The 21,522-nt window shown below is 63.2% G+C and overlaps 5 protein-coding genes across 11 annotated transcripts; 1 reads left to right on the top strand and 4 right to left on the bottom strand.

Moving 5' to 3' along the window:
- Positions 1-427: 427 nt before the first annotated feature.
- On the bottom strand, positions 428-2,215 carry LSMEM2 (leucine rich single-pass membrane protein 2; the record flags this gene model as incomplete). Its single annotated transcript, XM_082059942.1, has 4 exons — positions 428-564; positions 656-865; positions 949-1,089; positions 2,194-2,215. The coding sequence occupies 4 exons, from the start codon at positions 2,213-2,215 to the stop codon at positions 428-430; spliced, it is 510 nt and encodes a 169-aa protein (XP_081916068.1).
- Positions 2,216-2,639: 424 nt separating this feature from the next.
- HYAL3 (hyaluronidase 3) lies at positions 2,640-7,892 on the bottom strand. 2 transcript variants are annotated; one of them, XM_082060311.1, is made up of 4 exons: positions 7,872-7,892; positions 3,371-4,294; positions 3,193-3,282; positions 2,640-3,081 (listed from the first exon to the last, which is right to left on the bottom strand). In XM_082060311.1, exons 2-4 carry the CDS (start codon positions 4,259-4,261, stop codon positions 2,728-2,730), a joined length of 1,335 nt encoding a protein of 444 aa, XP_081916437.1. In that variant the 5' UTR covers positions 4,262-4,294; positions 7,872-7,892; the 3' UTR covers positions 2,640-2,727. The 2 variants fall into 2 exon arrangements, with proteins under 2 accessions (XP_081916437.1, XP_081916436.1); XM_082060310.1 differs by lacking the exon at positions 7,872-7,892 and adding an exon at positions 5,421-5,513.
- Positions 4,264-8,224, bottom strand: NAA80 (N-alpha-acetyltransferase 80, NatH catalytic subunit). 6 transcript variants are annotated; one of them, XM_082060318.1, is made up of 2 exons: positions 8,090-8,224; positions 4,264-6,160 (listed from the first exon to the last, which is right to left on the bottom strand). In XM_082060318.1, the coding sequence occupies exon 2, from the start codon at positions 6,149-6,151 to the stop codon at positions 5,441-5,443; it is 711 nt and encodes a 236-aa protein (XP_081916444.1). In that variant the 5' UTR covers positions 6,152-6,160; positions 8,090-8,224; the 3' UTR covers positions 4,264-5,440. The 6 variants fall into 6 exon arrangements, with proteins under 6 accessions (XP_081916444.1, XP_081916445.1, XP_081916440.1 ...); XM_082060319.1 differs by lacking the exon at positions 8,090-8,224 and adding an exon at positions 7,490-7,509; XM_082060314.1 differs by lacking the exon at positions 8,090-8,224 and adding an exon at positions 7,246-7,368.
- A 1,892-nt stretch (positions 8,225-10,116) lies between these two features.
- On the top strand, positions 10,117-13,444 carry RRP9 (ribosomal RNA processing 9, U3 small nucleolar RNA binding protein). The gene is made up of 15 exons (XM_082059893.1): positions 10,117-10,217; positions 10,373-10,455; positions 10,528-10,640; positions 10,716-10,795; positions 10,905-10,946; positions 11,108-11,234; positions 11,446-11,570; positions 11,818-11,910; positions 12,006-12,106; positions 12,227-12,361; positions 12,552-12,614; positions 12,689-12,834; positions 12,939-13,018; positions 13,138-13,211; positions 13,304-13,444. Exons 1-15 carry the CDS (start codon positions 10,146-10,148, stop codon positions 13,407-13,409), a joined length of 1,440 nt encoding a protein of 479 aa, XP_081916019.1. The 5' UTR covers positions 10,117-10,145; the 3' UTR covers positions 13,410-13,444.
- Positions 13,445-14,781: 1,337 nt separating this feature from the next.
- Positions 14,782-21,251, bottom strand: GRM2 (glutamate metabotropic receptor 2; the record flags this gene model as incomplete). Its single annotated transcript, XM_082059876.1, has 5 exons — positions 14,782-14,855; positions 15,014-15,188; positions 15,891-16,954; positions 17,671-18,508; positions 20,793-21,251. The coding sequence occupies 5 exons, from the start codon at positions 21,249-21,251 to the stop codon at positions 14,782-14,784; spliced, it is 2,610 nt and encodes an 869-aa protein (XP_081916002.1).
- Between the last annotated feature and the right edge of the window lie 271 nt (positions 21,252-21,522).

Here is a 21,522-nt window from a genome sequence, read left to right as displayed (position 1 = left end):
TTATGAGGGGGTGGCACACCAGGTGAGTCCTGGTGCTCCCCATGCAGCCTCAGGGGCCGCTGCCCGGGTGAGCATGGGGCCACACTGGCCAGGAGTGCCTGTCACCCCAGGAATGTACCTATGGTGGTGATTTTCTAAGACTTTGATTACAGGAGGTTATTAAAAGACTAATTGGAGGGTGCCTTCTTGCCTTGTTGCGAAGAGGAAGGGCCGTCACTGTGGTAGGTGCTGGTCCTTCCAGCCCTGTCCCTTTTTCTTGCAGCCTGGGGTGGGGGCCAGCATTTCCCCCACTGCCCCCTGCACCCCGTGGGGTGATGCTGCCAGGTCTGAGCGGGCTGCAGGGGTGGTAGGGCCGCCAACTCCCCCCTCCCGCCCTTCGGTGCCCCTTCCATCGTGTCCCGTTTCCCATGCTGGTGCTGGGAGCAGCTCAGCGATGCCCGCCGGGCTCGATGCTGGTATTGAGGCGAGCCCAGAGCTGCCCGCTGGCTGCCCGCAGCTGCCGCACGGCCTCTTCCTGGCTCCGCAGCCACTGGGCCAGCGCCCGCACCGACTGGCTCTGCAGGACTGCAGGGACAGGATGGGGACACGCTGGGGACGGGCGGCTTGGCCCTCCCGCAGCCCCCAGGCCCCCCCCACCTTGCCCAGTGCCACATACCACTCAGGTAGATGGCCAGTGTGGCCAGGACCAGGCTGGCGAGTGCCAGGAGTCCCAGCAGGGCCAGGAGCAGGGGGTGGCCAGGACCGAGGCAGGGGCAGGGGCTGGCGGGGGGCACGGGGCGCAGGGTGGGCAGGAGCACCGGGGGGCTGAGGGGTGCAGGGCGAGGCGGGGGCCGGCGCAGGCTGCTGGAGGGAGCCGGGCTGTTGTCTGCAAGCAGGGGAGAGAAGAGGTCAGAGCCCAGCTGGTGGCACTGCCAGGGCTGGCACAACCTCCCCGCACCCCGCGCTCACCCTCGGCACCCTTGTGCCCGCCCGAGGCCCAGTGCAGGTCGCTGATGGACTCCACGGGGTGCAGGCTGATGGCTCCGGGCTCACCACTGTCGGGGTCCCCAGGCTCTGCTGCCACAGCACTCTCAGCCCGTCCCATGCTGTCTGCCAGGAGCAAAGGCAGAGGGTGAGCGGGGGCCCTGTGGGGACCATTTCCCTCCTGGAGGTGACCCCAGCTGTGACACCAGTATGGTGCTGTGCCAGGGCGGGCAGCCAGCAGTGGTGTTCCCTTGGCACAGCCCCGTGGCTATAGGCGGGCAAGCATTGGCTGTGTCCCCCAGGCCCCAGTGCTGTCATCGGAGCAGTTAGCGGGTGCCTGGTGGCCATGATCCCAGAGCCTCGTTAGTGGGGCTGGAATCTGGCCCTGGCTTGAGGGCAGGAACGTGCCAACTCTGCAGCCCGGGTAGCCCAGGCACTGCAGGACCGGCGGGGACTCCCCTGGGCCAGCGGGCAGGGCAGAGCCAGACCAGCCAGGGGCACAGCTTGGTGTGCACTGTGGGCACCATGCTTAGGGGTGCACGGATGAAAATTGGGTGTGTGTGCTGTGCCAAGGGGTCCTGGTGCCCCCTACCCAAGTGAACACATCCCCCATGGGAGTGAGGGGGGACAAGCACCATCTTGGGAAGTGACCATGCCCATGCTGGGGTAGAGGGAAGAGTTTTCTTTTCTGGGTGTTAGTGCATTTTTGAGCAGTGGGCAGGGCCCCGGCGCTGTGCCCATGGTGGAGCAGGGCAGGGTGGCACGGTGCCCGCTCCCAGTCCCTCCCAGGGCCAGTGGTGTGTCACAGGGCGCTGTGCCGCTGCTGTCAGGGCGGTGCGTGCCGACAGCTAGGTTGGCAGGCATCAGTGCTGGGGGGGCTCAGATGGTGCCCAGGGTCCCCCCCAGCCTCTCCCCAGGGCTCTGCCTTTGGCTGGTGACAGGCCCATGGGTACCCCCATAACCCCTGTAGCCAATTCCCCCCGTAGCTGCAGGGCACAGCTGCTCATGAAAGTTTGATGGGGGGGGGGGGGGCTGTGCCAGCCAGCTGCCTGCCCCCTCCCCAAACCCTGCAGCCCCCCCAGGACCTTCTTCTTCCCCAGGCAGGCAGCTCTGCCCGCAGCCCCCACAATGGAGGGCAGCATTTGGCCACTGCTCACATCCCAACCCTGTGGCTCTGTGCCCCACGGTGCCCCCCAGGGTGCCAGGGCCCCCACCAGCCCCCCAGCCTACCTTCTCCAGCCTCCCTGGGCATGGCTCCCCGTGCCCGGGCAGTGTGAGCGGGCAGCGAGGCAGTGCGGGGCCCCTGAGAGCTGGGCACTGGGTTCCCGGTGCGCCAACTGCACCGCTTAAAATAGGACAGTGAGAAACACAGTTGGGAGGGGATAAAAATAACCATGGGGAGGGTGGCCCAGCGGCATGGTCAGGGCTGCTGGCAGCACAGTGCCAGTGTGGCAAAGGGACAGCAGCCTGTGGCAGTGCCCCGTGCCCCCTTCCCAGGGTAAAGGGACTGCCAGCCCACCGTGGGATCAAGGCAGAGCCTGTGCAGGGCAACCAAGGCACCAGTGGGCCCGTCCAGAGCCAAACTGGGCTCTCTGCTGCCTCTCAGCAGCAACAGCGATTGCTCCCAGCCTGGAGCCCTCCCAGCTTTGCCCACAAGGACCATGCCAGTTGTACCAGGAGGATTTATTTAAGTTAATGAGACCACAGGAAGCGCCAGGCAGCATCGCTGCCAGGGTAGGGAACTGCAGCGGTCCCCAGCCCTGGTCACCAGCCCCACGTGCCTCGTGGTGGGCAGGTGTCGGAGGGCGGGAGGTCACTGTGCCCGTAGAAGCCATGAGCATGGGTAGGTGCCAGGCAGGAGGTGGCAGGGCTGGGCTGAACCCGCCGAGCACAGCCCTTGCCAGCCCAGCCGCGGTAGCAGTGGCAGCGGAACGCTGCTGGCGGGCTGGCGCTGATGCCGAGGTGCAGGAGGCTGTCCAGCTGCTGGGGATGCCGGCGCACACAGCGCCCGTGCCCGTGGCACTGCCTGTAGCTGCACTCCTGGGCTGCTGCCGTCACGTTGGCCACGTAGGGACCCAGGGTGGACACGAGGTAGCGGCGCAGGCTGGAACAGCTCTCCTTGGGGGAAGCACTGGTGAGAACCTGCCCTGGCGCAGGGCATGTGGCTGCCCCATGCCCGTGCCACCACCACCGCATGGCAGCTGCAGCGCAGCGAGGGACCATACTCACAGCCGAGCGGGAGTACGACATGTCTCCCCAGAGCACGAGTCCAGCTGCACCCAGCGCTGCGCTCTCCCCAATGGTGTGCACCAGGTCAGCCTGACGGGGAGAGAGACGTGACAGGGCTGGAGGAGACACAGGCTGCCCCCAGTGCCCAGCGGGACCCTGGCACACTTGCAGTGCTTACCAGCTCCAGGAATCGGCGCGAGCGGCGGAAGGAGAGGCGGGAGTACGCGACCACGGGCAGGGGGCCCTGTACCCCGAAGGCAGCCACGCGCAGGGCCTCACGCAGCCGGTGGTGCACGTAGCGGCGGCGCAGGGCGGGCGGCAGCGCCAGCGGCAGGTAGATGCTGGGGTAAAGGGCGGCCGAGGCAGCCCAGAGCCAGCCCAGCTCGTTGTTGCGCTGCACCTCTGCTGGCCGACACTGGCCAGTATAGTTGGTGTCCTTGGCCCAGTTGCTGTTGAGGCAGTCAGGGAAGCGGTAGAAACCCCAGAGCCCCCCCGGGCGCAGGGTCCGGCCCAGCAGAAGTGTCTCCTCCATCAGAGCCTGCGCTGCCTGCTCAAACTCCTGCCGGGCGAGCCGGAGCTGCCGCCGCACCGGCAGCAGGCCGTGCCGGTCCTGCACCCACTGCTCCGAGGCCACCCGGTAAATCCGCTTGGGCCCCCAGTTCTGGGCCCAGAGGGGCCTCCACTCCTCCCAGTCCACCACGGCCAGCCCGCGGAAAGCGGGGCGTAGGAGGCGGCGGATGTCCCCAGCCACCCTGGCGAGGTGGGCGCCGAGGGGGACGCGCTGAGGGATGCCCCCATTGTGGGAGACACCCTGCTGTGACAGGTAGGGGTACAGCCCAAACTTGTTCTTGTAGAAGATGGTGATGTTCTGGCCAGTGAAGCGGCCATCCCGGTTCTCTATGATGCCGTAGTCGCCAAGGGGCAGCCCCACACCGAATCGGCGCTGGCAGCGGCCAGTGGGGACGTTCCACACCACGGCAAAGGGCTGTCCACCTGCCAGGGGCTCCGGAGCTGGGCTCTCCGCGCTGGCCAAGGCCAGCGCCAGGCAGGCCCACAGCACCTGCACCATCCTGCGTCACCAGCTGCCTGTGGGGCCGGCACCCTGTGGGGAAAGGAGAGCGGCAGGGTGAGGCGGCAGGGTGCACCGGGCACCCTGGTTGTGTTGGCACTACCGCCCTAGCATGTGCTGGGCAGGGATCGGCCACAGGGACTGGGCTGCCCCACAGGCACATGCTGCCCATCCCAAAAATCTGACAGGAGTGAACAAATTTGGAGGTTTCAGACACCCCCTGCCTCAGGGCTGCCAGTGGGCACCTCTGCCTGCTGCACCCTGGTGCCCAAAGTCCCCGCCTGCACTACCGCAGCCATGGCACGGCTCTGCTGCGGCACTGCAAACTGCCAGCCCTGGTGCCTTGGCTTCCCTGCCAGCTCCCAGCCCTGCCCATAGCAGAGACACCGCAACCCCCTTTTTCCCATTGTGTAGCAGGGCTGAGCCAGGCTGGGAGTCCTGCTGAGGGCCTGAGCCCCTGGCTGGCATGGTGGAGTCAAAGGGGCAGCTCTGTCCCCTCAGCGCAGGCAGGGCCAGAAGGGGCTGGGTGCCCCTGCCTGGTGCTGGCCACCTGCCCGGGGCCGGGGCCGCCTGACGCCACAAGGACGGTGCTAATCCCCCGGCGCCGGGCCCGGGCGCTCTCCCTGACCTTCCTGCTCCTGCTACCGTGTCTCCAGCCCTTGCTGCCGCCGGCTGCCCCGAGGGGGCTGGGCTGCCTGTCCCCCTCGCACTGCGAAGCAGGACACCCTGCAACTGCCCCGCTCCCCCAGCGCCCCTCCAGCCATCGCGTGCCTCAGTTTCCCCAGGCTGCTCAGTGGGGAGAGCAGGAGTCACACCGGCAGACACAGCACGCTGTCAGCCCCAGCTGCCCCACAGTGAGGCTCCTGGGTGGAGGACACACTGGTGGGACTGAGCAGGACTCCTGGGACCAGTCCCAGCCCCAGTGCCTGAAGCAGGGCTGGGTCACTGCTGTGATGGTGGGCCCAGGCCCAGGACCCGGCCGGGCCAGCCAGGGGTCTGGCAGGAGCGCAGCTGGCATGGCAGGCAGGTGCGGGGACCACATCCACACCGACACCCCAGGACAAAACAGGAAGGCTGCGGGAGCTGGTGCCAGCCCTGAAGAATGTCAGGCAGGCAGCACCAGGGCAGGCAGCTCCTGCCCTCACTTGCTTTTAATCACCAGCTTGGGGTCCTGGCCCCTCAGATGTCCTTCTTCATCCAGAAGATGGGCAGCCCTTTGGCGTCACGGTGGGGGGTCTCCAGGAGGTTCTCCCCAACGCTCTCGGCCAGAACTCCCCTTGCCCACACCACAGTTGGTGGAGGGGGTGGCGGGGGGGCGGCTGGGGGTGGGAGGGGAGGTGGGGGGGCGGAGAGCACCCTTGGCCTGATGGTGATGGTGGTGGCAGTGCCAGGAGGAGCAGAAAAGAGCTGCAGCACCCCAGCGGATATGGCAGGGCTGAGGAAGGCCACACTCTGCACTGGCTCGCCCAGGACAAAGCCCAGGTGGGCGTAGAAGTGCTGCTTATCGTGGGTGGTGAGGTGCAGGCAGCTGAATCCCCGGGCCCGTGCCCACCGCTCCGTGGCCTCCATCAGCTGCCGCCCGTAGCCCTGGCCCCGCAGCGCCCGGGCCACCACCACGCTCTCCACAAAGAGGTCACGGGGACGACCGGCCACACGGGAGAGCCGGACGTGGCCCACGAGCTGGCAGGGACTGTCCTGGGCGGTGGGGGCCTCGGTGGGGCACCGGCTCCGCAGCAACAGCAGGCAGGCAGGGAAAGCATCCGAGGAGCGCTGGAGTGTGTGCAGCCGTGACGCCCGGCTCTTGCCCCACTCCTCGCGCAGCAGCTCGGCACAGGCCTCCAGCAGCTCCAGCCTCTGGTGCAAGGGGACCAGGCTGAGTTCCTCCAACATTTCTTCTCACTGATGGGAAACCAAGGAGGCCACAGCTTAGAGGTGGTGGGGCACAGACTACGCGTGTGTCTGCTGGCCCAGCCCCAGCCCCGGCGCGGCTCCCCAGTGGCATGGCTGGATGGGTTCGTGGGGGTTAGCGATGGGTACGAGGTTGAACGATGGCACTGTGATGGGGAAGTGCTGCGTAGTGCCAGGTCAGCCACCCACACCATGAGACCCATAGGTCGGTCTGGCACTGCCAAACCACTGGAGGGGCAGGAGGCACAGGGCTGGTCTTGTCCCCTCCCCAGCCCTGTCACTGGCCCCTGCCACCTGGGCACTCAGACCTGAGACCAGCCAGCTCATCACACATGTCCCCAGCCTATGAGACAGGGCTGCAGCACCATGGAGCAGAGCAGACCCTGCCATGCTGCACCGGTGCATGGGCTCAGGGGGCCAGGAGCCCCTGCCACAACTGCTGAGTAGTGGGGACCCCCTCCCAGCCCAGCAGCCATTCCCCTTGCACAGGAGAAGCCACAGGCAGAGGGAAGAAGGAACTACTGCACTGGCTTATCAGCGGAGTTGAGCAAACTGCCCTGCTTCCCCCGCTGCAAGTGAGGAGGGCCTGGCTCTGACCCCCACACCCTCAGGGGGCCCCCCAAAGTCAGCTCCTCAGCTCCAGCCCAGCCCGCACTCCCCTCTTCACGGGCCAGGCAGCACCCCAGGCCCGGCTGCCAGCACCGCCAGCCAGATGGTGCTCTTCCTTCCGTCCCCCGGGCTGGGACCATGCCAGCACCTCTCTCTCTACTGAGGGGGGCCTTGAGTGCGGGGGCAAGCCCCTGTCATGCCTGTCCTCCTGCCTGCCGTCCTGCCTGCAGTGCCCTGCCAAGCTTCACCCACCCTGGTGACCAGTTTCCCATGTCTGCCCCTCTTCAACCCCTGTGCAGGGGTGCAGGGCTGCTCACCCTGCCTGCCACCCACCCTGCCCTCTGCTCACCCTGCCTGCCACCCACCCTGCCCGCTGCTCACCCTGCCTGCCACCCACGCTGCCCGCTGCTCACCCTGCCTGCTGCTCCTGCCGCTCCCCCTGCGCTCACTCCCCTGCTCTCACTCACCCTGCCCGCTGCTGCCGGCTCCAGCGCCCTCGGTGCCCGCGCAGCAGGAAGCAGCCCAGGCTCGTGGCCAACCACAGCGCCTGGTTCTGCTTCCCCACTGTGAACGACACGTCTGCCCAAGGCCTCACACATCCCCCCGCTTCCCTGGTACCCAAACCAGACCACACACCTGCAAAGGGATCCCCACGCTGCCTGCACCGCCCGTCACTCCAAACCACACCGCACCCACACATGGGGCACAAACCTGAGTGGCGCCAACCTGCTGATCGCTGCCCCCAGCCCACGGCTGCACCAGCCGAACACACGGCCCCATCCCATCACTGACCATCATTGACCAATCACTGACCATCATTCACCTTCATTCACAACCACTGACCATCATTCACAACCACTGACCATCATTTTCACAATTACTGACCATCAGTGACCACCACTGACCAATCACTGACCATCACTGGCCAATCACTGACCATCATAGACCACCACTGACTATCGTTCACCTTCATTCACAATCATTGACTAATCAGTGACCACCACTGACCGTTACTGACCCATCACCGACCCACCACCGCCCCCTCTCCCTCTCGCCTTTTCCCCTCCCCTCCCCGCTCCCGTCCCGCCCGTACCGCTCTGCCGGCCCCGCCGCCGCCGCCACTTCCGCCGCCGCCACTTCCGCCGCCGCCACTTCCGCCGCCGCCGCATCTCGGCGCCCGCACCGCGCCCCCTGGCGGCCGGAGCCGCGTTCCCCGCGGCAGTCAGGGAACCGTTTTTGTGGGAAAAGACCCTCGGGATCATCCGCTGCAGCCGTTACCCGTCCAACCGCTAACCCGGCTCTGGCACTCACCGCTGTCCCTTGGAGCCTCGTCTGCGCGGCTGTTCAGCCCCTCCAGCGCTGGCGACTCCAGCCCTGCCCTGGGCAGCTGTTCCACTGCCTGACAACCCTTTCTGAGGATAAATGTCTACTCATAGCCAACTTAAACCTCCCCTGGTATAACTTGAGGCCATTCCTCTTGTCCTGTCGTTTGTTACTCGGGAGAAGAGACCAACCCCCTCCATGCTACAACTTCCTTTCAGGCCGTTGTAGACAGCGAGAAGTTCTCCCCTCTGACACCAAAAAATCAGACAGAAAACCCCTTAACACCATTTTGGAAGTGTTAAAAGGCAGGAGACGTTCTTTATTGCGACACGCCAGGCACTCTAAGGATCCTTCCTCTAATTGAGAGCGCCACTTGCTTAAACTTCCCGGTATTTATTACAACTGAGAACCTTCCCCCCACCACCCCGTTTCTGGGCAGATGAGCCCCTGTATGGCAAATGTGAAGTTCCAGGAAACATGGTGCTTGTTGCACATCTGTATTGCAAAAGTTATAGTTCCCTAAGGACCAACGGCCTCCTCCTTCAATGTCCCTGTCACCTCAGCTCCTGTTCTCCAGGCTGAACCACCCCAGGTCCCTCATCTGCTCCCATCACACTTGTGCTCCAGACCCTTCCCCAGCTCCATTGCCCTTCTCTGAACTCACTCCAGCACCTCAAGGTCTTGCCATGAAGGGCCCAAAACCGACCCCAGGATTTGAGGTGCAGCCCCACCAGCGCTGAGTACAGTGGGTCGATTACTGCCCTGGGCCTGCTGGTCATACTGTTTCTGACACACCTCATCCTCGCTGTTGGCTGTTTTGGCCACCTGGGCACACGCTGGCTCATGTTCAGATGACTGCCGATCAACACTCAAGTGCAGGACCTGGACCCCATGTCCGCCTCCCCATGGCCGGGTCTGAAGAGCACCTCTCTGTCCCTGCAGCAAAGCAAGGCTGCTTAAGGAGGAGGACAAGAGCAGCCTCCTCCAAGTCTGCTTCAGCAGCATCTTCCACCTGCCTCCACAGAAGGCCACCGAGGAGTCTGTCTATACCCAGGTATGCCATAAGGAGAACCATGGGGAGCTTTCCAACCCCCAGGCCCCTTCCTGGGCACTGCATGGCCACAGCCGGCCCCCACCAGGCTACCGGGGCTGCCCCCAAGACTCTGTCCACCTTGCAGACCCTGGCCGCAATGGATGATATGTTGAAATGCTGGTGTCCAGTGCTGGTGACCTCGGCTTCCAGGAGCTGCAGAACATCTCGGAGGTCTGACCTTGGCAGAAGACCCCCACGGGCAGTGACCCCTTGCTTCAGTGGTGCCCCCTCAGCACCTGCTGCAAGGACAGAGGCAGGAAACATCCCTCCTTCCCACCATGCCTCCCCCACCAGCCACCTGCCTGCTGGCTGCTGCCAGAGCCCCTTCTCCTCATGCCCCAGCCCACCACAGGTGGACTTTCCTGTTTGGCAAGGGGAGCCCAGCCCTGGGGCTTTCACCGTCTGGCTCCACCATGGGCCACATCGCAGAGCCCTGACCCAGATGTGTCTGGGAACCCTCTTTCTTTGTCAGCGACTTTTCTGCCCAGTGCTTTCAGACTGCACCTCCAGCTCTGCACCCCCTCTCTGAGCACCCACCCTGCTTTTGCTCCTCCACAGGCAGGTGGCCTGAGTTGGCTCTGAATTATCAGAGCAGCAGCAGCACCTGGAGTGCTGGCAAGAGAGATATTCCCACCAGCTTTGGCTAAACACCTATGCCAGAGAAAGGTTTAAGGTAAGAAGTGCCTTTGGCTCTTGGGCAGGGGCATCAGCATGAGTGAATGGCCATCTGACACGCCCAGGGGGAGGAGCCCCGCTGAGGGGGCGGGGAGAGGGCGGGGCTCAGTGCTGAGGGGCGGGGCCAGAGCGAGTGACAGTGCGACCCGCTGGTAGGAAGCGGGAGCGGGGAAGGGGAGGTGGGGCCTGGCCGCCTACAGCCAATAGATGTGGGCGGGGGCGTGGCCTGGCTGCCTGCGGGCGGGCGGGGTGGGCAGCACGTGTGGCAGCAGCAGCATGGCGGCGGCAGGAGGCCGGAGGGCCAAGGCCCCGCGCGGGGCGGCGGGACGGCGGCGGCCGCGGGCGGCGGTGAGGGCCGGGCCGGGGGCGCAGAGCGGGGGCCGAAGAGGGGCTGTCCCGGCGGCTGTCCCGGCGGCTGTCCCGGCGGCTGTCGTCGCGGCGGTTTGCTTTGCGCCCGTCTCCGTCCTGTCCCGTCCCGTTCTTCACCACGGTTCGTCCCGCAGGTCCTGGGCGCCGAGGGGAGGCCACGAGCGGCGGCCGGCCGGCCCGTCGACGAGGAGGTGTCCAGCGACTCCGAGCCGGAGAGGTACGGGCTGCGCCGGGGGAGTGTCGGTGGGGGTGCCGGTGCTGGTTCCGGTGCTCACACGTGTCCCCGCAGCGCGTCATTGGGACGGCGGCGGCGGGAGGCGGCGGAGGAGGAGGTGGAGGAGACGCCGCAGGAGAAGAAGCTGCGCCTGGCCAAGCTGTACCTGGAGCAGCTCCGCCAGTACGGTGAGTCCCGCCTGGTGCCCCGGCGGGGCGGCCCCGGGCGCTGAGCCCGACCCTCATGCCCCGTGTCCACCACAGAGGAGGAGCGAGCAGTGGATGAGGAGGAAGAGGAGACAGAGCCGGTGGATCTCATCGGTGACCGCCTGAAAGAGGACGTGGTGAGCAGGGGGGCGGACGTGTCCCCTCGGCCCCAGTGGTGGCAGTGGGCTCTGCCCCTGTCCCACGGGGCCAGGACCGGCTTCACTGAGCCTCCTGCTTCTTCCTCAGCTCGAGCAGAAAGGCCGGCTGCAGCGCCTGGTCGCCAAAGATGTAAGTGCATGTTGCCAGCGGTGCTGGACTTAATGCTGGCTTTGGGGGACACCAGCCACGGCCAGCACCCTGAGTTGTGGTGCCAGCTACGGGACAGGGCCCTTCTCCTAGCCGGGGGAAGGGACTGGGGCAGCCCAGCTCACATCCTGCTCTCCCTGCAGGTGCAGCCTCCAGATCCTGCCAGCATCCGAGTGCTGCGGGGGCACCAGCTGCCCATCACCTGCCTGGTCATCTCTCCGGATGACAGGTTCATCTTTTCTGCTTCCAAGGATGGTGCCCTCATCAAATGCAAGTGTTCCCTTGAGGCTGCAACTGGCTGTTTGCCCAGCCTGAACCCTGGCAGGGACCCTGCAGCAGCAGGACCACAAGTGCCCATGGAAGTGCCTTGGTCCTTCCAAGGACATGCATATGCACCGTTTTGGGCTCTGTGGAAGGCTTATTGGTGCTTTCCAGAGTGGCCGGAGGGTCACAGGAGGTAACAGTGATGCCTTTCTCACAGGGGAGGTGGAGAGCGGGAAGAGGCTGTGCGTGGTGCCTGGGGGGAAGAAGGGCACTGAGGAGCAGCACATGGGCCATGCGTCCCAGGTCCTCTGCATGGCCATCTCGTCAGACGGCAAGTACCTGGTACGAGGAGGGGGGAATAGCACTGCCACATGGGGTGGAGGGGTGGCTGTGGGGAGTACATGTCCTTTTGGGGTCCTGGGGTGTCTCATGCCCAGATGTACCTCACTGGCTTAAAGCCAGCCCTCCCCCTGCCAGAGTCAAAGGTGGGTCCCTCGGATCCCCTGAAGCACATGGGGTAGGAGCAGAGGCTGGGGCAGGCTGTGGGTCCCCAAGGCAGAAGTATCAGGCATCCTCTGCTCTCTGCCAGGCCACGGGAGACAGCAACAAGCTGATTATGATCTGGGACACAGCCACATGCAAGCGCCTGCACATCTTCACTGGGCACCGCGATGCCGTCTCGGTGAGTTGGAGCATCAGCCACAATGCCTGTCGGGCCGGGCAGTACTGTCCTCCCCAGAACCCCTCACTGCTGCCCCCATGTCTGTCTGTCCACAGGGCCTGTCCTTCCGCAAGGGCACGCACCAGCTGTATAGTGGCTCCCACGACCGCTCTGTCAAGGTCTGGAATGTGGCGGAGAACGCATACATGGAGACCCTGTAAGACCCGGGGAAGACACCCTGCTGACCCTGCTGCTGTGGGACGCTCCAGCAGCCCCGAGGGATGTGAGGCAGCAGAGAGCTCTGCCCACCGCAGCTCTTTGCCACCTTCCCCTCCAGGTTTGGGCACCAGGACATCATCACAGGGCTGGACAGCCTGAGCCGGGACTGCTGTGTGACAGCAGGGGGACGTGACGGCAGCGTGCGGCTCTGGAAGATTCCCGAGGAGTCACAGCTCGTGTTTTCTGGGCACCAGTAGGTGTGGGATGGGAGAGGGGGCTGTGGGCAGGTGTATCCAGCTGGGGCAGCAGTGTGCAGGTACCAAGCATCACCGGGAGCCTGCCGGCACCTGGGGATGCTGATGCCCCAATTGGCCCTAAATAAGGTTTGTAAATAGGATCCCAAGGCACACTTGTAACTGGTGGTAGTGCTCTTCTCCTCACAGGGGCTCCATTGACTGTATCCAGCTCATCAACGAGGAGCACATGGTGTCGGGCGCCGATGACGGGTGAGCGCTGGGCTGAGGCCTCGGCTGGGCAGGCACTGCCCGCATGGCCCCCTCACCCCTCCCTTCCCTGGCAGCTCCGTGGCCCTGTGGGGGCTGACGAAGAAGAAGCCACTGGCGCTGGCCAGGCAAGCGCATGGCATGCAGGATGCCCAGGGCCTGCAGCAGCCATACTGGATCTCGGCAGTGGCTGCTCTGCGCAACAGTGACCTCGTGGCTACAGGTGAGCAGCTGGTGGTTTGGAGCGGGGGTTTGGCAGTGCAGGGTTGGCGGTCCTGCTCCCTTCTGCGGGTCGAGGTTCATGGTAGTCTCCTCTCTATATCCCAGGCTCCCACAGTGCTAGCGTGAAGCTCTGGAAGTGCGGTGAGGGATTTCGGAAACTGGAGCCCCTCTGCGACATCCCCGTGGTATGGATGGGGAGGTTGGGGATACTGTAGCTGGGCTGGGGGTTGTTCCTCACTGGGGGCTGACCCTGGGCAGTGGGAGAAAGCTGCAGGAGTCCCTCACTCTGCCTTGTCCCTTCCAGGTGGGTTTTGTCAACAGCCTCAAGTTCTCAGCAGCTGGTGACTTTCTGGTGGCCGGCCTTGGACAGGAGCACCGGTACTGTCCCCCCTCCCCAGCCCTGCCTGGGGGCACAGGCCCTTCCTCCACGGGGCTTGGTGAAGGGTGACCCCCATTTCTGTCATCTACAGGCTCGGACGGTGGTGGAGAATCAAAGAAGCCAAAAACAGCATCTGCATCATCCCTCTGAGGCAGAGGGTTGCAGCCCCCAGCACCAAAGCCCCTGATGGTTCCTAGGCCCTGAAGCTGGGTCATTAAATCCTGTTTCTAGAGCTGCGCCCTGTGTCCTTTGTGCGACGAGCTTCCTGTGACCAGCAGGACATGAGCAGAGGGTGTTGTGTGGCCCCCCAACCCTGCTGGTCCCTGTAACGTGATGTGGGTCTGCCCCATGCGAGGGCCTGCTGCCTTCCCTCACATTCAGCCAGCCCTGAGCTTTGGAAGAGTCCTTTTTTTAAAAAACAAAACCACTTTATTTACATAAGTTACCAAAAAAAAAAAATCACATTCTTGCTCACAGAAAAATCTACTCTTAAAAACTTGGGCTCAAATACTTGGGTCCTGTTACTCACACCCAGCCCCCCAACAAATCCCCAGCCCGGGCTCTGCAGGGGCTGGCGGGGCAGTGGGTATTTGCTCCACTCCTGCCCTGTCTCCCACAAAGGGGTGAGAAGCAGCACAGCCAGCGAGGGGAGGGATGGAAGGGGCTTGGGCCCAGCCCAGCAGCGCTCGGCAGCTTTCCTGGGGCCAAAAACGAGAAGGAAAGGTGAAACTGCAAAGCACTGGGGGAAGAGTGACATTTGGCACGGGGGGGTGACAGGGGAAAGTGGATGCAAGATGGGGCGAGGGCAGTGGGTGGGTGATGTGGCAGGGGCATGGGCAGCGTGTGCTGGCACAGGGCTTGGTGTGAGCAAAGTGGGAGGCAGGTTGTGCACCATGGCCAAGTGCCAGGGGCAGGGGATGAGCACCAGGACTCAGTGCGGTTGGTGCTGGGGGCAGGATTTGCACCAGGGCTCAGTGCAAGGACAAGATGGGGGTCTTGCACCGCAGCTTGGTGCAGGGAATGGGGAACGTGCGCTACAGTTCGGTGCAAGAGACGTGTGATGTGTGCTACAGCTCAGGACAAGGGCTGGGGGACACGCACCATGGCTCAGTGCAGGTGACTTAGAGGGACATGCACCGTGGCTCGGTGCAGGCGATGGGGGGATGTCCACCGTGGCTCAGTGCAGGCAATGGGGAACGTTCACCATGGCTCAGTGCAAGGGACAAGGGCGGATGTTCACCATGGCTCAGTGCAAGGGACAAGGGCGGATGTTCACCATGGCTCAGTGCAAGGGACAAGGGCGGATGTTCACCATGGCTCAGTGCAAGGGACAAGGGCGGATGTTCACCACGGCTCGGTGCAGGGGATTGTGGCCCAGGGCTCAGTACAGGGGACGTGTAACGTGGCTCAGTGTAAGGGCAGGGTGACATGTACCGTGACCCAGCAGTGAGATGTGTACCTCTGCCACCTCTGGCCCCTGCGCTGGCCGTGCCGTGGGCACTGCTGTCCATGGGGTGTGATGTAGCCGTGGGCAGGAGTGGTGTCACCACGGCTTGGTCCCCCCATCCTTCACAAGGACGACGTTGTGGAGTCCACCACCTCCCGACCGTTGCACACTGTGGGCACGGACTGCGAGGCTGAGCCTGGCCAGGAATGCAGAGGTCAGGGATGAACCATAGGGGATACAGCATCTTCCATCCCCCCAGTTCCATCTGTGCCCCACCCTGCACCCCAATTTCCTTCAGGAGCCCATGCTGGGGTGCTCCCCCTCTCAGCCCTTCCCCAGCCCCCCTGCACTCACCATGGGACTGGCTGGAGCTGGCAGCTGCCACACTGAACCGAGTGGTGCCCACGCGGTGACTGGCCACATTCTTCTGGGGCTGGAAGAGTATGATGTGGAGCTTGGGGGTGAAGAGGCAGCCAAGGACCACGGTGCCGCTGAGGCTCACTGAGATGCACATGGTGGTGGTCTGGACCTGCAGACAGGGGTGGAGGGTCAGGTGCTCCTGCCACCAGCCCTATCACCTGAGCAGGGCAGGATGAAGCCTTTGCTGTGGCACTGGCCAGCCCCCACCCAGCTGGGGCTGCTGCCTGTCCCCCACAGACACATCCCACCTCACACCAGGTCCCTCTGGCAGGGTGGATCTGCTGGAGATCCATGGGCAGAGAATGGGCACTGCCCTGATGGGGACTCACTGCCCCTGCAAAGGGGGTGCACCTTGAGCTGCACCCCCACCCAGCCTTGTCAACACTCCTCACCCCCATGCCTGCTTCCACAGAGGGGGTGCAGGTCCTCTACAGAAGCTCCTGACTGCAGCTTCCCCATGCACTCCTCCAGGCCTGGCAAGAACAGAGCTGGGCGCCTTGCTGGGGGGAACAGAGGTGCTGCAGTGTGTACCCCATGGTCCCCCAACCCCAGCACTGCTCAGCTCCCCAGGCACCACCATGGTCTCAGGACCACTTCCCACCCCTACTCTAGCAGTCTGCCAGGGCAGGGGTTGTCTCCCCAGGACCTACTGGCCCTTCAGCCACACTTCACCTGCTCCCAAGTACCCCAGTGCAGAGGTGACCATCACCAGGTCCACAGCCTTTCCCCAGACCTTTCCCCAGGCCCATGCATCTCCTAGCCACAAACCCCACAGTGCCCAAATCACCAAGGCCCTGTCAGAGCCTCTTACTCGGTAGTCGCTGGAGGTCACGTAGAAGATGGGCAGGAAAGCCAGCCAGATGATGCAGGTTGTGTACATGGTGAACCCAATGAACTTGGCCTCATTGAAGTTTTCTGGGCATTTCCGTGTCTTGAAGGCATAGACCGTGCAGAGAATGATCAAGAGAACATTGTAGGTGAGTGAAATGAGCATGTTGGAGTCACGGTTGTTGCACTTGAGGGTGACGATGTACCTCTTGTCAGGCTCTGTTTCCTTGCCTGTGCCTGGAGTCTCCACCAGCAGCCAGATGATGACGATGATCAGCTGGCAAGAGATGAGGGCCATGCAGATGACCACCTGTGATGTGGGGCTTATGAACCGGGGGCGCTGGACCCCCTCCTTCACTCCACTGAAAATCCTGGCAATGCGATTTGTCTTGGTCAAGAGGGCCGAATAGCAGACAGCAAAGGATGTGCCCAGCCCCAGCCGCCGGAGCGTGCACACCTCAGTCGAGGGCTTTGCGATGAAGATGAAGGTCATGCTGTAGCACATAAGGACCCCGGTCAGGAGAATGTAGCAGAGCTCCCGGCCGGAGGCCTTCACGATGGGTGTGTCATTGTTCTTCATGAAGACTCCAAAAACGAAGAGAGTGGAGATAAAACCCAGGCAAGAGATAGTGACAGGACCAATGGCCCAGACGTCTTTCCAGCGGATGTACTCTTGAGGCAACTCATAGCAGCCATTCAAGGTCTCGTTGGGCCAGTAACCCAGACCACAGTCCATGCACGTGAACTCATCCAGCAAGTACTCGTAGGGCTGGCAGGGGATGCAGATCCAGCAGCAGATGTCTCCAGGCTGCATGCTCTTTATCTCATTCTTCTTGCAGGGGTCGCTGCACTGGGACACAGGGATGGAGGTCTCAGCCCACGGGATGAGGCTGGTGTTGAGGATGAGCCCCTCAGCCCAGTAGCCCACCTTCTGGTACCGATACCGCCCATCCATGTGGTGATAGTTGAAGATGTTGTAGCGCCCAATCCCATCGCCATAGCGGTCAAATCGAACAATGCTCTCGGTGTCTGCTGGCCTGAACGGAGCTGGAGGGAGGAGAAGGGGAGACGGTCACTGCCGTGGGGCAGGAGACTGCTCGCTCCCAGCCTGGAGGCAGGGCTCCATCAAAGGGTCACATCCTGCCACAGCCACAAGCAAATGTCCAACCTTTTCCCTGCCTTCACTCTCATACTTGCTGCCTATACCCGTGTTAGGAGAAGGAAAGCAGTGGTGGAGAACTATCTTCCCATGTGCCAAGAGCTCAGCAGCCCCAGCCAGCTCTGAGGGGGCACAGTGGGGGGTTTTGCAGCCTCCATGGCTCTCAGTGACATCTGGGTAGCTGGGCTCACCCCAAGCCATGGAGGACACACTTGAATTCATGCCACTATGTGGATCCCTGGTGAAGGGTCTCCCTCCAGTTCAGTTTCTGGAATATGAATAAATTGTGGTGCTTGCAAGTGTGGTCTCTCAGGACCCACGTTACTGGAGGGTCCCCTGTGGGGTGGCCCCACCCACCGCTGGCAGGATGGAGCTGGTCACCGGCTTCTCCACACTGGGAACAGAAGGCCTGGATTGCTGCCCAAGGGTGACAGTGGGCTCTTGGCATCCTGGGACAACCACAGCTCACAGCTCCCCGGGTGTGGGCAGGCTGGAGGAACTGGACAGCACTGGGCCAAATCTGGATGTCTCACCTTCTTCCCTGCCCCTCCGCCCATCCCTTTCCATTTAGACAGCCAAACCTCATCTCCATTTCTGAACTCACCATGAAAATTAACATTGAGCATAAAGTCCTTGTAGAACCTCTTGCCATTGACGGGCTTCATGGCGTCGCAGAGCTTGGTGGTGTTGGGGCACAGTGCCTGGTGCATGTTGTGGAGAGAGTGAGCCATGGCATAGACTGCATTGACCACAAACGTGACTTTGGACTCCGGCTCAAACTTGCCTGTCTTGAGGGAATATCGGCTACAGTCCTGGGTGTGGAAGCTGCACCTGAACTTCTGCTCCCAAAACTCCCGAAACCAGGGATTTCGGCTGTTATTGTAGGGGTGGAGGTTACGGAAGTAGGCAGCAAACTCCTTGATGGGGTAGGCTGCCAGCTCGATGGTGATCGCTCCCTCCGCCACTGCTTCACTGCCAGCCACCACACTCTCCAGGGCTCCCCACCCATCGCTGGCCACCCACAGGAAGGACACATTGGCTCTCTGGGCAGCCGTCAGCAGCTCCCGCGCATCTTCGCTTCGGGTGAAGAGCACGACCACCCTGGCATTGGGCTTCTGCAGCAGAGCCCGGACCACCCCATCATAGGTCTTCTTGTTCATGGAGCGCCCCACCTTCTCCGAGGTGGCGATGCAGATGTTGCGCATGCGGGCTTCTTGCTCAAAGGCCTCAATCCCTGTCTCCCCGTAGTCACCCTCTGAGGCCACCGTGGAGACGTAGGTCCAGTTGAAAAAGCGGAGGATCTCCGCCATGGCTTTGGCTTGGTAGAAATCTGGTGGGACAGTGCGGGCAAAGTAGTCATAGCGGGACTTGTCGCTGAGCTTGGCACTGGTGGAGGCGTAGCTGATCTGTGGGATCTGGAAGAGCCGCAGCAGGTTGGCCACCTGTGTGGAGGAGGAGAGGTGAGTGCCTGAAGACTTGGCCCAGGAAGGGGCGTTCCCACCAGAGGACCCCTGCCCAACACAGAGTGTTGCCTCGTGCATGACCACAGGGGTGATGAGCAACCCCTGCCATGCGTAGGGTTCCGGCTCACAGGGCAGACAGATAGACAGCACATGCACACGGTTGCCTGAGCCCTCAGATGTGCCCATTTCTTTTATTTTTTTTTTTTTTAATATTTCATGCATTGCCCTCTGAAATTCAGGGCTGGGTAGAGGATAAATGGATTCATGGCAAAAGCAGAAAGTCCCCTGCAGGTGCCTGGTGGGAGACGCTCCTGGGCAAGGAGTGAGCCAGGGAGCCTGGCAGCCCCACGGTGTGGGGAGAAAGGGCTGTGGAGGCCAGGAGCTGGGACAGAGCCCCCCATGCAGCCGGGGGGGGCTGCAGAGCTGGACCTGGGGACCAGTGCCTGTGCACCTGCCATCAGGAGCCCCAGCGGGACCAGGACCTTCGGCAGAAGCCCTCGTTAGCTTCAAAGGGGAAAAAAGCCCCACTAATGAGGCTGTTAAAAAGCCAGGCTCTTGGAGCAGCAAGGGGGGGCTTGGGCATGCCATGAAGACTTCTGAGCCTGCCCACATCTCGCTGCTCCCCAGGCAAGAGATGTGGCTTAATTAACGTGGACAAATGTTCTCCATGACATAGTCCCCGAATGGCAAGAAGGCCCCCGAGCACAGCAATGCTGCTGCCTGGCCTCACCGCACAACGGGAGCTGCCAGCCCGCTGTGCCACTGGGGCTGGGACGGTGGCCCTGGCCATGGGGACATGCCGGGTCCTCCAGCAAGGGAAGAGACAAGTGCCCATGGGGGCTGGACTGGGGTGCTGCCTCTGTCACCCAGCCCTGGCTTCCTCCACCCCACAGCCAGAGGGATGCAGGGACCCTGGGGACCAACAGACTTAGTTTGACGCACCATGGGGACTCGTTAAATCTCAGCGAGTGTGTGGCCTCTACCAGCATCCCACAGGACTCCACTGGCCACCCACAGCTACCTACATCCTCTGGGGATGCCTTCTCCCTGTCGAAGCCAGCCCCTGGCTACAAAGAGCCGCAGTTTTGGGGACTGAGCTGTATCCCAGCCAGGGTCACAGCTGCATCCCAGCCAGGGTGACAGCTGGGTCCGAGATTTGAGGTGCCTGTTGCCCTGGGATCACTGGGACATGGGGGCAGTGGCCCTGCACTGGCCACACCTCACGGGCTGGGTTGGGGGGGCAGAGGGGATGGTGCCCACTCACACCAGGCAGCTCTGCCTGCTGGGAGCAGTGTCCCCACATCCCCACTGCAGTGTCCCCAGCACCATTCTGACACAAGGATTGTCGTCACCATGCCGGAACGTGCCCCTGTGCCTGGCCACCACCCACCTATCCCATGGGGGACAGGACCCACGGGGCTGGGGGTGAGCAGAATCCCGCTCCCACACCACGGCAGACCCTGGGGACAGCCACCCACTGGGTGCCAGGGCACCACAGCAGCTACCCCTGCAGCACTATGCTGGTCAGGGGGTACCAGGACAGCCACAGCGCGGCGGTGACCATCCAGGCCTGGTGGCGGGGACAACTGGTCCGCCGGGCACTAGAGGTGGCCAATGGCAGTGCCCACCGCATCCAGGCCTGGTGGCATCGTGCTGTCAGCCGTCAGCGGGAGGAGCAGCGCCGGCGGGCGCTGGCCGCGTACGTCAGGAGGGAGAGGGCCGTCGTCCTTCTCCAGGCCTGCACCAGGATGTGGCTGGCCAGGGAGTGGTACCGGCGCTGCCGGGAGGCGGCTTGCACTGTCCAGACCCAATGGCGGCGGCGAGGGACACAGCAGCGTGGTGGCACTGATAACAGCGTGGACCTGAACATCAGGATTTGCCTGGCCTGAGGAGCTGCACTTGCTGCTACGGCCCCAGGAGAGGAATAAATCCCCGTCCCAGCATGGGACGGATCCAGCAGCTTGGCTGCCATGGCTTATAGAAGGTGGAGGGGCTGCCCACAACCCCTGGGGGGACCTCAGCTGCCATCACGGCTGCAGCTCCACCATGGCAGCAGCCAGGGACTACCGTGGCACCTCTCAAGTGCTGGGCTGGCTTCTCGCCACCACTGTAGAAAGGGGTACAGTGTCACCGCAAGGGACATGAGAGGATCCCTGTGCCATACCAGTGGTGGCATCACAGCCGGGCCACCAAGATTTTACCCCCCCACCCCATTTCTGCCATCCACCCAGCCCCATCTGAGCCTCTCTTGCCTGGGGGGTACCTGGATGGAAACGTCACTGTAGGAGCCCCCGATGACACCGGTGATGGCGGTGGGCACGTCATCGTGGACAGCATAGGAGCCGTCGGGGCAGATGTGCTCAGAGCCGTCCACTCTGGTGAGGGAGGCGCGGACAAAGTCGAGGGACTGCTCAAGGGCGTAGGTGTCCTTGGAGCAGGTGTCGAGGATGTGGGCACCCAGCCTCACCCCCGGCAGGATGCTCCTGTCCTTGTTGATCTCGTCCAGGGCGAAGAGCATGGCCTCCAGGCGCTGGATGCCCCGGTGCTCGTTGATCTTGCCGCAGTCTTCGCTCCCCACTCCTTTTTCGTGGACGGGAAATAGGCCCCCGATCACCAGATCCCCGTCTGTGCTGATCTCCTTCTTCCCAGCCATGCCGTGCCCAGCAGCCAGGCAGGTGGCCAAGCACATCAGCCACAGCCAGGCAGCCAAAGGGACCGCCATGGGGTGCGCTGGGCCAGCCAGGGGTCCCGTGCCACCCCCGTGTCACCCGCTGCCACCTGTCAAGGCGAGGGCAGGCAATCTCCAGGCATCGGGGGTGGGAGGTGACACAGCGTGGTGTCCGCAGGAGGGGGATCGTGCTGCCCTGGCAGAGCTCTCAGCACCTGGAAAAGCAAAAAGCCACTGGGTCTGTGGGCTGCGAGGTGAGGCAAGGACTGTCCCCAGGGACAGTGTCAGCGCTGCATGAGTGAGCAAGGGCATGAGCCTGTCTGTA

This window comes from Streptopelia decaocto, assembly GCF_964273445.1.
Source record: "Streptopelia decaocto genome assembly, chromosome: 8".
Lineage (NCBI taxonomy): Eukaryota > Metazoa > Chordata > Aves > Columbiformes > Columbidae > Streptopelia > Streptopelia decaocto.
The sequence above is the reverse complement of the archived record's forward strand: the minus strand, read 5'-3'. Positions and strand labels throughout refer to the sequence as shown.

Coding starts and splice junctions, on each gene's coding strand:
- NAA80 (XM_082060318.1), bottom strand. CDS start 6,151: ATGTTGGAGGAACTCAGCCTGGTCCCCTTGCACCAGAGGCTGGAGCTG.
- RRP9 (XM_082059893.1), top strand. CDS start 10,146: ATGGCGGCGGCAGGAGGCCGGAGGGCCAAGGCCCCGCGCGGGGCGGCG. Junction 10,218..10,372: donor GGCGGCGGCCGCGGGCGGCG/GTGAGGGCCGGG, acceptor TTCGTCCCGCAG/GTCCTGGGCGCCGAGGGGAG. Junction 12,362..12,551: donor CTCGTGTTTTCTGGGCACCA/GTAGGTGTGGGA, acceptor TTCTCCTCACAG/GGGCTCCATTGACTGTATCC.
- HYAL3 (XM_082060311.1), bottom strand. CDS start 4,261: ATGGTGCAGGTGCTGTGGGCCTGCCTGGCGCTGGCCTTGGCCAGCGCG. Junction 3,283..3,370: donor CGCGCCGATTCCTGGAGCTG/GTAAGCACTGCA, acceptor TCTCCCCGTCAG/GCTGACCTGGTGCACACCAT. Junction 3,082..3,192: donor TGTCGTACTCCCGCTCGGCT/GTGAGTATGGTC, acceptor GCTTCCCCCAAG/GAGAGCTGTTCCAGCCTGCG.